The sequence below is a fragment of the Sebastes fasciatus genome, chromosome 11 (genome assembly GCF_043250625.1).
Source record: "Sebastes fasciatus isolate fSebFas1 chromosome 11, fSebFas1.pri, whole genome shotgun sequence".
NCBI classification, from domain to species: domain Eukaryota; kingdom Metazoa; phylum Chordata; class Actinopteri; order Perciformes; family Sebastidae; genus Sebastes; species Sebastes fasciatus.
This window is the reverse complement of record NC_133805.1, coordinates 19067055-19082317: the sequence shown is the minus strand read 5'-3', so window position 1 is coordinate 19082317 and position 15263 is coordinate 19067055. Positions and strand designations below refer to the sequence as shown.

At 38.9% G+C, this 15263-nt stretch overlaps 1 protein-coding gene across 4 annotated transcripts in view; it reads right to left on the bottom strand.

Annotated features, from left to right (window-relative positions):
• Positions 1-3644: 3644 nt before the first annotated feature.
• The window catches only part of LOC141777257 (5'-AMP-activated protein kinase subunit gamma-2-like), a 28097-nt gene continuing 16478 nt past the window's right edge, over positions 3645-15263 (bottom strand). For 2 of the 4 annotated variants that reach the window (XM_074651354.1, XM_074651355.1), the window contains 12 exons: positions 12614-12665; positions 10945-11051; positions 10132-10213; positions 9098-9156; positions 8960-9005; positions 8819-8873; positions 8578-8704; positions 8146-8311; positions 8027-8064; positions 7773-7919; positions 7592-7685; positions 3645-5091 (listed from right to left, as the gene is read on the bottom strand). In XM_074651354.1, the coding sequence (XP_074507455.1) occupies positions 5060-5091; positions 7592-7685; positions 7773-7919; positions 8027-8064; positions 8146-8311; positions 8578-8704; positions 8819-8873; positions 8960-9005; positions 9098-9156; positions 10132-10213; positions 10945-11051; positions 12614-12665 (1005 nt within the window). In that variant the 3' untranslated portion in view covers positions 3645-5059. Of the gene's footprint in view, positions 5092-7498; positions 7686-7772; positions 7920-8026; positions 8065-8145; positions 8312-8577; positions 8705-8818; positions 8874-8959; positions 9006-9097; positions 9157-10131; positions 10214-10944; positions 11052-12613; positions 12666-13154; positions 13252-15263 lie in introns of those variants that run through there. The other 2 variants (XM_074651356.1, XR_012595874.1) reach the window with 2 other exon arrangements.

Sequence of the window (15263 nt, the reverse complement as noted above, 5' to 3'; positions counted from 1 at the left end):
CATTTTAATTCCTCTTTAAGTTTTGACCAATTTGTTGCTGCATTAAAATGGGTTGTTAAGGTTTTAACAGGTTGTTGGTATATAAACACTGGTATCGGATCGGTACTCAGTATTGGCCGATACCCGAAGCCCAGGTATCGCTATCGGAACTGAAAAAGTCGGAACAATGCATCCCTAGTGAAAACCCTGTGTTTTGTGTCCCATCCTTCGCCCACGACCTCCACCTCATATGGAGTTTCACGCTGTCTATACTACAGCGCCTGACTTCCGCTTCTGCTACTGTCATAATTAATACGTCGCTAGAGGTTACTATATTTCTTTATACCTTCTTTCGGTGATCTACCATGTGAACAGATGATAAAACCTACTATTAAGTGTAGTAGGCCCTTATGGACCCACATCTATGGTGCTTATAGCGACCCATAACGCCGTTTAATAGCCTGACAGCTCCAAGACAGAAAGACAATAAGATGGAGAGCATATCAACAGTGCTCTTTTGATTATCCGTTATCTATCCACAGCTGCGAACTGTACATGTACGCTCGGTTGTGTCAACGTCTCCTTGAGAAGGACCGTGCAGACGCTGCAGCCGCACCCCATCAGACATCAAAGCTGTCCCCAAACACTGCACTTGTCAGCCTCCCTCTTCTGCTCCATGCCCTGCTAAACACGAGTGCAAAAACCCAAAATGCCCTGCGGCCAGTTTTTTTTTTTTTTTTTACACCCCCTGCCTCTGTTCTGATCACACTTGTCTTCAAAGGCTACGGCACTCTTGCTGCTCGGTAGGAATTTGTGAAAAGCATGATGCAGTAAAACTAATGTTGAAAGAGTTGGGGTGTGCGGGTGCGAGAAAATGAGGGGAGAGGAGTGAAAGAAAGTGGTGGTGTGTGTGTGTGTAGATATATCCCTGAGGAGACCAACAGCGTAGGGAAGTTCATTTGGGCTGGAGCCCCACGCAATCCCTCCTCTCTCTCTCTCCCCACTCGCCATGCATATAAAATGCATGACACGCTCTGAAGAGGAATTTTAAATCAAGCCCAAGACTTTCAAAAGAGAGTCCAGTGTGGGTGTGGATGGTGAATGTGTGTGTGTGTATAAAGAAAGAGATGGGCAGTGAGACGAGGAGGGGGGAGCCCTCCTGCCTCTTCTGCTTTAGGGCTACAAGGTGTAGAGGAGGCTTCCCCAGCTCTGGATATCACAGGGGAGATTGGGAGATCAAAGCAGATTGTCTGGAGTAAGTCTGGTCCAGTTTTACCCCTCATTTGGAAGTCCATCAGATCCACTCAAGGCACCTTCGCCTCAGTTAGACGCAACCTTTACCGCATTAAAAACTTCCAGCTGAAAACTAGCAATTTCCTTAAAATAAGATCAAAAAAACACACCCCTCGGAAATCATTCATCTCTTATTGGAATGTAAATATTCAACGAGAGAGAGTTACTTATTACACCAGCTAGAAAGCTGATTTTTTAAGCATGAACTGTGTGCTGCAGTGTCACCTTGTGGCCGCTCCACAAAACCCTCCAGCAGGGTTTAAAACATCAGTGCCAACAAATTTCTACCTCATCTACAGGAAATGACAGCTGATTTCACCGAGCAGATCATCTTCAAATATAGAGGATGAAGCTTCAGCTGCTGCAGCGTTCAGCAGAAATAAAAACCAGCCTTTTCTCTGGCACATGGTTGCCTATCCCTGCTCTAAAATATCCTCAGGGCAGCATGCCACGAAGAGAAACGGCTCCAGGGCTGAGGGCTCAACTGCTTAAGGCTTTGGTGATGACTGTTCAGCCCGTCTGTGGTTAGTGAAAAAAATGTGTGAGACAAGCATCTGAATCTCACAGAATATGGTAATCAGCAGGGAGGAAGACATGGAAAGCATGTGGTGCAACTACAAATCATGTCTGTGATCAGCAGCAAACCCATACAGACCATGTGTTCAAAGCTTTAAGAAGTAAAGTAAAACTCTTTAACGTTTAAATACAACATGATAGTACTGACAGCTGCAACATTAAAGTGATGCATGAGTGATGCATATGGTGCATCACTCATTATAATTCAATAATATAATATATATTATGCCAAAATAAGCCATTCTGCATAATGAGTACTTTTAATTTGAATACTTTAAGTATATTTTGATGCTAATACTTTTGTACTTTTACTTAAGTGAGAATTTGAATGCAGGACTTTTACTTGTAAAAAAAGTATTTTTACACTATAGTATTGCTACTTTTACTTAAGTAAAGGGTCTTAATACTTCTTCCACCACTGGCCATAACTCTGCTTTCACATTAGTTTTGTGGAGTTGCTTATTCAGGGTTTTGGCTGATATGACATAAAATGCAAAATTATGAATTTACTGCAAAACTGATAGTTTTGGGTCATTGTGTGTCTAAATTCTGAGTATTTTTGTACTTAAGTTTAAGGTTAACTTCTGTATTTTTCAACCTGAGCCCTATTTTCTCATGTTTTGAGGTCTTAGTGACTAATGGGGACAAAACATTTTGAAATTGTTCCAGTATTGAGGGAGAGCGCTGTAGCCAGCAGCCGCAAAATCAATATAATAGTGGGTTAGCTAAGGGGAAATATTCATAACAGGAACAGACGTAGGTTTATATGATACAGTATGAAAAGACATAGTTATCGGGGCGCTGCAAATTTGGTCGCTGAGGGCCATGGCCGCCATTTTTCAAAAAGGCCACCAATTAGGCGCTAAATATTTCTTTGAAAAAAAAATAATAAATGAAAGGAGCATATGTTTTTTTCCATATGTTGTCATGTATGAAAAGACCCCAAATCAACACTGTAAGCGGACTACTTGATTACTATAAACAAATTATTTAAACAGCATTTATATAGGAATGCTTCCATCTCAAGCTTTTTGATCCAAATAAGCAGCTGATCCCTGTAACCGTGATCACTATAAGCCGTTTCCACTGTAATGAAAATAATTAAAAATTATATATATATATATAAAAATATATATATTTTTATTTTAAATATATTATATATATATAATATTATATTTATATAGAAATATAATATATTTCTATAGAAATATATGTATATATAATATTATAAATGATAACAAATATTGTAATTTAAATCCTATTATATAACTGTAATTGAAGACAACGCAATAACTCATTATTTTTGAACAAACTTGTCAGCACTCAAATGTGCGTAAGTGTGCTCGGTTAAAACATTGTGCTAGTACATAAATTAAAAAAGTTATTTGAACTTAACATGTCCATCAGAAGATCTACAAATTATAGGGCTGCAACGCTTATCTTCATTTGTTATCGATTGGTCAATGTCTGAAAATTGTGAAAACTCCACATATTTTATGATCTTAAATATATATTATCAAATAATCTCCACATGTGTTTGGGAGGAAAATAAACAGCGAAGTTGGATTAAAAAATCCCTTGAGGCTGATCTTTAATATATTTATTGCCACAATAACCAGTAACCATATAACAGGCCGACAGATTCCATGTGGGGTATGTATGATGAAGGGTATTTGAGACCCTCTGATGGCGCTGTGGGGGTATGACAGACAAAAAAGGTTGGAAACCACTTGGCTATTATAAACACATCCTTGGACCAGTTAAAAAACAGTTAAATAAAAACTTAAGAACACAGCTTTAAAGTACATTCAGTGTCCATTTATTTTTCTGCAGCCAGAAAAATAGAAAAAGTAAAACAAAGGACATTCATACTGCTGAAGTGTAGTTTCTCATGCTTGCACGTTTACAGTACATTTTGATCTGATACAAAGTCTCTCTGAACCGGACATATTGCCACAATATATTTACAAAAATAACATTAAAACTGCAGTCTCTTTACACATGTTGACACATTCATAAAAATAAAGCTTTATGTGACACGTTTCCCAAAAACGATCCTATTTACAGTCAAAGATGGAGATGAGTCCTGTTGAGCTACAGCTGAGATAACCGAGTTGTTTTGCATGTTTGCAGATGATCTGAAGCGACACAAAACAACTGAAAGTAAATGTAAAAAATATGTTTTTTTAAACATCTAAAAAGACATTTTCCGGTCTTGCATCGTTAAGTCGCAATAAATGACAACTGATGTAAAATGAGTGAGAAGTGTTCACTCAAAGCTCTTGGCTGATATAATCCATATTGATGTATAGCTGTATTTGCCTCTGACCACTGCGTGTTTTTGTGCCAAAATGATTGATTTTATTTAGAGTATATTCTTTTAGAATTAGATCTATTTAACAGAAATTCTTGACACTTCTGATATGGTTTAAAATCACAGAAAATGCAACCAAATAAAGGAAAAATTTTTTTTTTTTGAATTAGATGTAGAAGGATCAAACATTCATATCTTTAAAAAAAATCCTAATAATTGCACTCATTTGACAGTAAAAAGTCAAAGGACACTGTCAGTTTTAAAGTGGTGTGGTCAGGGCAACAAAAGACACAAATAAAGATTGGGCATCAATCCCTACATATTGGCACTGGCAAATATTTTTTTTAAACGACACCAGTCATAAAACGGCCACATTGTAGGTGAATTGTTTTGCTTCCAAACAATAAGTTGCAACTGTGAATGTTCACCTTTCTCACCAAAAACTCCAGGAGGTGATGACGTTCAGTATCGACAACAAAACGCTACTAAAAATCAACTGATGACAGCAGCATGATCGCAACTACACAACCCAAAACACGAAGCCCTAATTCATCAGAACCAGTCCCACCTTTCACCCGGCAGGTGACCATAATGCATGTCTGTGTATGTGTGTGTGTGTGTGTGTGTATAAATACAGTATACTGTGTGTGTGTGCATCTGATCAGTGTTCAAACAAACTAAACAAAAAAGAAAACACCCAGAAAGTCAATCCTCAGTGCAGGAACTCCACTTCATTCAGCTGTCTAGCTCTTTGGTTTCCAAGCCTCTATAGTGCATCAGTTGCAGGCGTCTCTGGGATATTCGGTCTGGCTCCGCTCAGCCTCGCGCTCCCTCACCTAAACCACCAAACGCATTTACTCCCACCACGTCTCCACTCCAGCTGATGCGTCCTCCCTCTCACTCAGCCAGGTTCTCCTCCTTACAGATATCTGTGGAGAAAAAGAAGAGTTAGGACACAGGATTACTGTCATTTAACGTAAATATTATTTGAATGTTCATCCACTTTCATCATTAATAATTGTGAATAACACAGCCTCAGCAGCGGCTTGGTTTTTGGCAAACTTGCCACTCTACTGCAGGATCTCTCCCAAGAATAAAAAAAACACCATTTAGGCCTTCAAACAAAATAAAATAAATCTGTAGTTAGATACACTTTTACATTTTTTACCAAAACATTTTCACAAATCGATATTTCTAGTAAGTCGTAATGACTCCCCACTTCAATGAAGATACAGAAACAAGATTTATCATTCTTTTTGAAGCCCTGAACGACTGCCACATTGGACTTTGTTTGGACCCTGTGAGAAATTACAGCAGACTTGTTAGTTTCACAAAATTGAGGTTCTATAAATTGATATAAACATTTCAATAAAGCCTGGGTTGAAAAACAGTGAACCCATCCTTTAAAGTGGAGAGTTTGTGTGTTATGTTTCCTCCACAACACTTGGCAACTTCCAGCACTGAAATCACTAAAATTATGCAGGCATCTGTTATTTGCTTTCAAGCGTATCAATACAAATCATGTTCACATCAAAGTGGAGCTCACTACTGGCAAAATGCAATTACGTCTACTAAAAGCCAAACATAGATGAGCAGAATTTATAATACGTAAAGCATCTGCATGGGACAAACTTATGTCTTATTTTCAGTTTCTAGTTTTTAAACATAGCAGCGATGGACTCATCTTGCGTCATGGACAGAGTTTGGGTAACATATCATCCCACCAGACTGACGGCTTTAGGGGGGCAAAGTGGCAACAAACCAAATTCTAGCAAATGTTACTTAAACTCAGCCTGGTATTCGTGTTGTTTACTGTAATTGTGCTCTTTATTGTAGTTTATGGACTCTGATATTTAAGTCAGAAATACATGAAGGAATAGTTCCATATGATTCAATACATGTTACCTCATTTTGACACCAAGTTTGGTTCAGTTTTGTTCTCAACAACTCATGTTGTTGAGCTTTGCTTTCATCTTTAAATCCATGAAACTGCAAAGCTGTGGAGTGTTTGTGAATTTCATTCTCATTCCTAAAAAAATAAATAAATAAAATCGCACCACATTTCTTGCTTTTCTCTCATTTAGGGTATTTGGTGCATTATCTCCAATATGTCCAAAAAAATAATTTGTGTGTAGATAAATGAACTACATTTTCCAATGATCCACTCTGAACATGCTCTTAACTAACATGGAAGATGGTAAAAATGCTTACTTCTTTGCACTTCATGTGAAGTCAACAGAGGTGTTGGCCAACTTGACTTCCCTCTGTCTATCTATGCAACTACTGTATGACCTTATCAAATACGGACACAGTTTACCAGTTTGCTATTCTCTATTCACACTATAAAGCTGCTGAATAATGATAAATGACTTCCTATATTTCAATGCACTGGTGAGAGCAGACGTGGGATTTGCTTTTGAACCAGCAGCAGTGAAGTCTCTTGTCTGGACAGAGGACAGCAGCCTCCTTATCCTCCCCCAAGAATCCACACAACACTACCCAGCCCTGTCTCCTAAAAATGATGTTCTTGTACAACTAAACTGCATTCTCAATTATGTTTGGAAGGAAACATATTTTGGCACGGATAACGTTTGTCTTTGATGTCGTGTTGTGTTTGCTGTTGTCACTTCTGTATAAGCTACAACGTCGCTGCCGTATTTATGCCGAGATGACGTTGTGTTGAGTTTTGAGTGAACTTCATTCACGAAACAAGCATTTTAAAAGTTGTTTGCTTGTCGTCTTGTGGACCGACCTGACAAAGCATGAATTCAGACTTTTTACAAATTAGCATTATTATGAAGTTTTTCTGCATCATTTTGATCCATTTATTGCAATTAGGTCAGAGCACAATCTGTTTATTTTGGGTTCATACCGCGGTAGCGAGGTGTGGCTTGCTAGATACAGTCAGTGAAATGGCACTGTATGTGAATACAGCTCACCGCTGGGTGATGTTGTGAACCCAGACACAACGGCGTTTGGTTTTCTGACATATGTTGGACTCCACACCGTGTACAAAGCAGCAACAGTGCTTATTTCTTCCATGGTTGATGGCGGAAATGGTGGAAAGAGAAGTTGTTGGTTTCTATGGAGACAAGCCCCAGCCATCAATGTTAACCACGTTAAAACTGTGACCGTAATCGGGGAGAAAATACGTTTCCCTCAAAACGTAATTGAGAATGCAGTTTAGTTGTATGGGAACGTAATTTTGTGGAAGACAGGGTTGCACTACTGCACACAGCAGCATCCAGCAAGGCAACCAGGACGTCAGGCACCATGCCTCCTTGCAGCCAGCTACAGGCGACAACCAGCCAGGAGTCACACAGGTGCGTTTCCTACCTGGGACAGGGTTAGAGGGCGGGGTGGGGGACAGAGCTGAGGGTCCAGGACAAGAAGGGGGGAGTTGGGGCTACCAATCCTGAGCATCTATACCTGCAGGGCTGAGTACCAGAGCCTGGAGGATGTCTGACAGGGAGACGATGCCCTCGATGCTGGAGCGCTCGTCCACCACCACCAACCGATGCACCTGGCACAAAACACACAATTACAGATGGATTTCACATAAGTCCTGAGGTTATTTCTGGGTAACTAAATGTGTTTATATAAATCTCACTTCAGCTTTGACTATTCTGTCCACAATGGTCTCCATTGTTTCCATTTTATGGCACTTCATGACCCCTTCGAAGTACTGGGAGCGATGTTTGAGAGCCTGCGTCACTGTAATGTCCAGGTTGTTGTACGTCTTCTCAGCAGCCAAGTTCTACACACAAACAGGAAAATGCAAAGTGAGACGATAAATCACAGAGCAGTTTAGCCTCTAATATCTGGTATTTTGTGTCTTCCAAAACAGTAGAAATGTCAACTTACAATCACGTCAAACTTGGAGTAAATGTCCACAACTTTGCCTGTAAGAGGACATAAAGAAGTAAGTAAGTCAATTTATCATTATTATTATACTTTGTCAATGTTGACGTTCGTGCTCTTACCCGACTCATCCACCACAGGCAGGGCAGAAACTCGTCTCTCCACAAAAATGTTGAGTGCTTTGATGATGGGCGTGTTCGGGTGGATGAAAGCGATGTCGTGGTACGAGCCAATACCCAGCTCCCCGAGAGTCTGCTTCATGAAGGCTGGCTTCGGCATCTCACACATCTGGAGAGCACAAATACACACACACACACACACACACACAATGAGGCAGGGACATGTTGAGTGTGATCACTCTCCACCCACTTCATTTAAAGTGATGGCATATTTTATTAATGTCCACTAGAGGGCAGCAGACAAATAAAAGTGGGGACCAGATAACAATGTTCCCAGCATAAGTATCATCATAACTTTCCATCATATAGAATAAAATGCTATAAAAGCTAAACACTCATTCATAGACAGACTGGCAGTGATTGTGTTGGACTCACAAAAAGCTGGAGGAACTTGAGGATCCTCTTGTGTGTGAGAATATAAAGTGCGTTCCCTGTGACGGGGTCGATGACAGGCAGGCGGTGAATTTTGTTTTTGATGAGGGTGTACACAGCGTCAAATAGGCTGCAACACAACAAACACAATGATCAGTTACAAGTACCACAATAACAATATGCCCACACACACAAAAAACATGCAAAAACAGAAAGATTCATTATTCATAGTGAGACAACGTACCTTGCATCAGGTGATATGTTGACCAGAGGTTTGAACGTTGCTTGAAGGTAAACCTCTGTGGCAAGGAATGAAATATTAAAGTATATTCAGCTTATAAAATCTTACATTATGCATGCTACAAAACATGATCATGATGCTAACCTCTCCACGTCTCAAGCTTATGTTCCTCTAATTCATATATTTGCACCTGAAATACAAGAAATAAGACATTGGTTTAAGAAAAAATAAATCCTCAATGGAGCAAGAAGCATGCAAACATTATCTGTCAAGTGGACCTACCATCGGCGACTTATAGTATCTGTGTAGTATGATGATGAAATCTGTGATTGTCAGCATTCCTGCAATGAAAACAGGAATCTATAAACAACATACGGCGCTGTGCCTGCAGGCATTGTGCTATTGGGTAGAAGAGACATCGCTTACAAGGGAGTGGTCCAGACAACACATCACTAACACCTCCCCCACCCCGCTTTATCCTCACGCTGACCTGGCATTTATTATTCATCACAGGCTGACTCGCAATAAACGCTACGCAGGAAAAAAACAAAAAACAGCACAACAAAGCCGATTGGCCGCTGGTGTTTGTCTTTTGACACTCTCTTACTAACAGAAGGTTTCTTTTTTAGAGTCTGCTGTGATTTGTTATGTTAACTATAATTTCAAACCTCTCAGAGCACTGGTCAATAGAGGAGTCATTGCTGTGTTTAATGGTTTATGACCGCTGTAATGACTAATGCTCAATATAGCATCGCTCTCCACGAGACACGACCAGCAGCATTATTACAGTCTTTCCTCTGTGTTCATTTAGCGATGACGCACCAGCACAGCAAGAGGAATTACTCTAAAACTAAACGGTGGACTACAAATATGTAGACTGCACGTTAAAGTCTTAAAGGTGCTAAAGTCAAAGCTATAGAGCAAGTAAGAAGAATAAAGGCATCTAAACATCTTTCCTCACTCACACAACACATTTCACATTCAATTGCTAAGCTCTGTCTTTTCTTGGTATTTGCACATTGAAGATTTTATTGCTAAGCTTTCGGTCAAAGTGTGTGGAAGCCTTTTTTTCCTCTTATTTGGTCCAACTACTTTTAAGTATTTGTGATTTAACGACTAGACCTGAACAGCAACAAATATCAGAAACAAACCTAGAAAGCAGAAAACTAGGAAAACAAGTGGCAGTTTAATAGCCAAGATTCTTTAAAATACTATTACAGATACTATAAAATAGTTATTTTAGTATGTGATAACATACGTACAGACATTAAATAAGGTCATGAAGTTAATTTTGTGACAGGTTTTGGGGTTCTTACCCACAAAGCTTTGCTTCTCCGTGTCCCATAGTGGAGCAGCTCGCACACCGTTGGCCACCAAGGCGAAGAACGCTTTCTTAACCTGTCAAGCAACAGTCAAAATTAAAAATGAGATTATACACAATACTTCACAGCAATAATGTGATGATCTTTTTCGGAGCTGAAACACTTCATCTAGTAGTTGATTGACGTCAAATTAATCGGCAACATCTCTGATCAACCAATTCAGTTGTTAAATCAAGGATTTGCTACTTTTGTGTGTTTTAAATGATTTTAAATTCATTATCTTTAGGTGTGTGACTTTTGGTCTGACAAATCAAGACAATTCGTAACCATTTTCTTGACAGTTCATAGATTAAACAATTTAGCATGAAAAATTTCAACAAATTAATGTCTGATTAAAAATAATCTTTGGTTGCAGCCCTCATCTTCTGATGACTTTTTCTTTGTTTCCGTCACTTTCTCATGAGTAGAAGAGACACTTTTGATGTATTTTGTGAAAACTCTTGATGGCTTTGTGTTGGTTTTAGTATTTCCGTTTCTTTTAGAGAGGGCCTCTCAACTCTGAGCTTCAGTGGATTCAGTGGTTGAAGATCTACACATCAAAGAGGCCAGAGCTCCCCAGGATTACTGTTTAACAGCTTTATGACAATTTCATCTCATAGAAACTGCTCTGAGGCAAATACTGCAGCTCATTTTACTGAACATTAACTTCAGCTGAATGCCTCTTTCGGTTCTCAAGACAAGCAACCTCGATATCATATAAATGATCCTCCGCAGGCAAAATTAACTTAATTTTGTCACAGTACTAACTTGGAGCGCCGTGTCGAACACGACCAGCTTGGAGCTCGTGGGGACGATGTCGTAGCACTTGTGGGATTTCATGAAGCGCATGTAAATATCACTCTCAGGTTCAGCAGCTGTGAGAACAAAAAGCAGGGAAATACTTTTAGAGGAAGCAGAACTCTCACAGGGAATATATAATGAGAGCCTGGAAACAAAACACGCTCTGAGAGCCTAAACAACCATTACGGGTCTGGACCACTTACAGCCACTTTACTGCTCCATCTTACTGATAATTAAGATCTGCTTTAAGCACCGACAAGCACAGAAACAGTGGAAAAACACAGACAGCAAAGTGCTGTAGGAACTTCACTGAGTTTTATGATTACAGTATGTTTTTCCCACGAGTTGATTCATCTATTAGTTTAATGACAAAATGAAATGAATATAATACATTTGCTTGTTCTGGCTCCTCAAATGTAAAGTGTATATCAAAATTGAAAAAACTGATTGCTGGTCAGACAAATAAGCATTTTGAAGACATATCTCTGGGGTCTGTCTGGGTACTTGCGATGGCTATTCATCATTACTTTTCTTGCTTTGAATGATTACTCAATCAAAAACATTTTAAATAATTATTTGTAATCGTTAGTTTCAGTCTCATGTGCTGCAATACAATGACTTTTAATTATCATGATAAAATCCATATAAGTACATTTGTCTAATTACTCGTAAAATTTCTCTTAACACTTAATATACTGTAAGACACAATCACCTAAAAAGTAACATTTCAGTGAAATATAGGGACTTGTTTTTAGACTTAAGTGACAAAATACTACTTTTGAGCATTACAGGCTTATTATGATATACAGCATTTCCTAATACTGATGAAATATAGCTCTTCATGAGTTTCGCCAGCTAATTCAAAATCTCTTTTAATCTTGAAAGACCTAAATATTAAATCTAATTTCAAGAAATTTTACCAAGAGGATTTTCACTTGTTCCATTGGCAGATTTTCTTTTTTTACTTATTACAAGCAAGAAAACTTATTTTTTATCATTTTGGAAGTGGCCTTTTTTCCCAGATGGTTTCTCCAGTATTCCACCGGTATCTGTCTTCATTTTTAAAAACATATTAATTTAGAAAAAAACGGTCTGCTCTGATATCTGTATGTATGGGTCTGGTCTAATCTTTAAGCTTAAAAAACATCTATAAGCGGCCGTTTTAACATTTAATAGCTAGACTGGATATGTAATGCAGTTATTTGTAATTCCAATTCTTCCTAGCCTAGTAAAAAATAACATTTCAGATATCCACAATGACATTTCTTTTATGAAAAATACATCACTTTTGCCATTCATGTGTATTGGGCTTTCAATTCCAGATATCCACAATTGCATTTTTGATATTTAAAATGATAAATACAATATAATTCTTACTAGGAAAAACTCCCATTTCAAATATCTACAATCCTCTTTACCGGTCTGTTATGATAACAAACGAAAGGAAAATCCCTCCAATATGTGACACAACTCTCAATCTCTGTGGCTCTGATATCTGTATGCATGGGTCTGGTCTAATCTTTTAGCTTAAAAAACATCTGGAATACCTATGATATCCTGATGTTATATGGAGTCACCTTTACATCCCATTGCTAAACTGGGTTAAAAGAGAGAGCGAGAGCAGTGGGTTACTTACCATCATCATCTAGTTCAAGTTTCTCCAGCATGCCTTCGAATAAACCGTAGACCTGTGAGAGAGAGAGGAAAAAAAGGCAGACGTGTCCGGTGAAGATCGTGGCAAATCCTCACAACAACACACGGCCAAACTTTGCTGTGAATTGGGAGTGAGCAGCAGGGTGAAGCGACTTTTCCCCCAGCGCACACTGATCACACCGAGCTCGGTGCGCAAAAACATCCCCAACAAACGTGGTGCGTCACCGACGTTTCACCGACTACACAAAGCTCCTCAAGGCTAAATATACACAGCTAACGTGACATAAACATTGTGCTGTAGAGCTACAACTTAATCAACACATTATTATTAGACTACACACACCCCTTAATAAAACTCAGAGTGGAACAGTCCTGATCCATTTGCTGCAGTAGATGGAACCAGCATCTATACAGGCTGCTCCAACAGCCACAACACAGGCACAACAGAGGCACACGATTAATCCTCACCACAATAAAACAGCTGAATTCTTTGTTACAGTTATAATCCACCAAACAGCACTCACCACAGGGGAAAGTATTTCACATGCAGCGTGGAGGAGAAAGCAGGAAGCTCCACTAGTTGTGGACACACCCCTCCTCGATGCAGAGAGCAACACTGGGTGCTTCACCATATTAGGAAATCCCCTTTCGTTGCTTAGCAGCAAGAAGCTGGGGATGCCTTGACACCATCCTCACAGTTCATTTCTTCTGACAAAACCAAGCAACATGGCTGAGGCTCTACAAAAACAACTCTTTGGGAGCCTGGGTAGTGGCAGGGACATGAGGAAAATGGCATGCAAATTGTGCCATTTGCATCTTGCACATAACACGGGAGAGTTTCCCCCAGCATAAGGAAAAGATGCTGTGTCATGCTGAGGGATTTGCAAACAACAAACCACACTCCTATATGGGATTACATTTTATATATCCATAATAGCATTTCTCCTAGTCAAAATCATACTCTCACTAGTCAGAATGGTGATTAAAGATATCCACAATAACATTTTTACTAGGAGAAATTGTATTTCAAGATACAGTATCTACAATTTTGATTGTACTAGTCAAAGCTAAATTTAAGATATCTTTAAATCCTTAAAAATATAAGTGGCCGTTTTAACATTTAGTAGCTAGACTGGATATGTAATGCAATTATTTGTAATTCCAATTCTTCCTAGTCAAAAAGAACATTTCAGATATCCACGACGACATTCTTCCTATGAAAAATGAGGTCGCTTTTGTCATTCATGTGTATTGGGCTTTCAATTCTAGATATCCACGATTGCATTTTGCCATTTTTATCTTGCACATAACAAAGGAGAGTTCCCCCCAGCATAAGGAAAGATGCTGTGTCATGCTGAGAGATTTGCAAGCCTGTGTATAACAAGCCGTCTTAACATTTAAAGGTCCCATATTATGCTAATTTTCAGGTTCATACTTGTATTTTGTGTTTCTATTAGAACATGTTTACATGTTGTAATGTTAAAAAAACAACTTTATTTTCCTCATACTGTCTGCCTGAATATGCCTGTATTTACCCCTCTGTCTGAAACGCTCCGTTTTAGTGCATTTCAACCTAATTGCAATGGAATTGCGTTGCTAGGCAACAGTTTGGGTCCATGTTTACTTCCTGTCAGCTGAAGTTATTCACATACACTGCACCAGGAAATAAACTGGGACACATTTAGAATATTTACATTTAAAACCGCGTAATGGTCTAAATATTGTATATTTGTGACATCACAAATGGACAGAAATCCTAACGGCTTGTTTCAAACGCACAATTTCTGAATACGGGCTGTGAGTATTTCTCCGTATATTGAGCGTTTTGATAGTTTAACAGTATTTATATAGCACTTAAACCTTAAACCTTTATAATGTAAAAGACATGAAAATCTCACTTTTTACAATATGGGACCTTTAAACAGACCACACTCCTATGTGGAATTACATTTTATATATCCATAATAGCATTTCTCCTAGTCAAAAGTCATACTCTCGCTAGTCCGAATGGTAATTAAAGATATCCACAGTAACATTCTTACTAGCAGAAATTGTATTTCAAGATACAGTATCTACAACTTTGATTGTACTAGTCAAAACTAAATTTAAGATATCTTTAAATCCTTAATAATACAAGTGGCCGTTTTAACAGTGTGCTTGTTGGTATGTGATTTCCCTTGGTCCCTAATTTGCAAGTATATCCACAATAAGCCACTGCAGCAATGTGAGAAAGCCTGCATATACCTGCTCTGGGATGCTAGACGGTCCCCCAGCGTCGCCCTGCAATGGTGACACAGCGCTTCTCTCGCCAAAAACCCACTCCTGCTGCACTCTCATAAATCTTGCCCTGCTGCATCACAGCGGGCACGCAGCCTACTTTGGTATTACAGCAAATTCCAGGGAAGCAGACATACATAAATCCATTAAATTAATTGCTTTCGAAATTGGATTTGGCAAAAAAAAAAAGTACAGCATCAGAAGATTATTTGGTCAACCTCCCTTATGAATGATGGAAAGGGGGGAGGGCTGGGGGTCTCATCGCTCTTCAACCACAATCATGAGTCCTTGGGTGTTAATATCAACAGTATACAATGTTGGTGATGAAATATTGATTTACCCTCTCTGGCTACAAC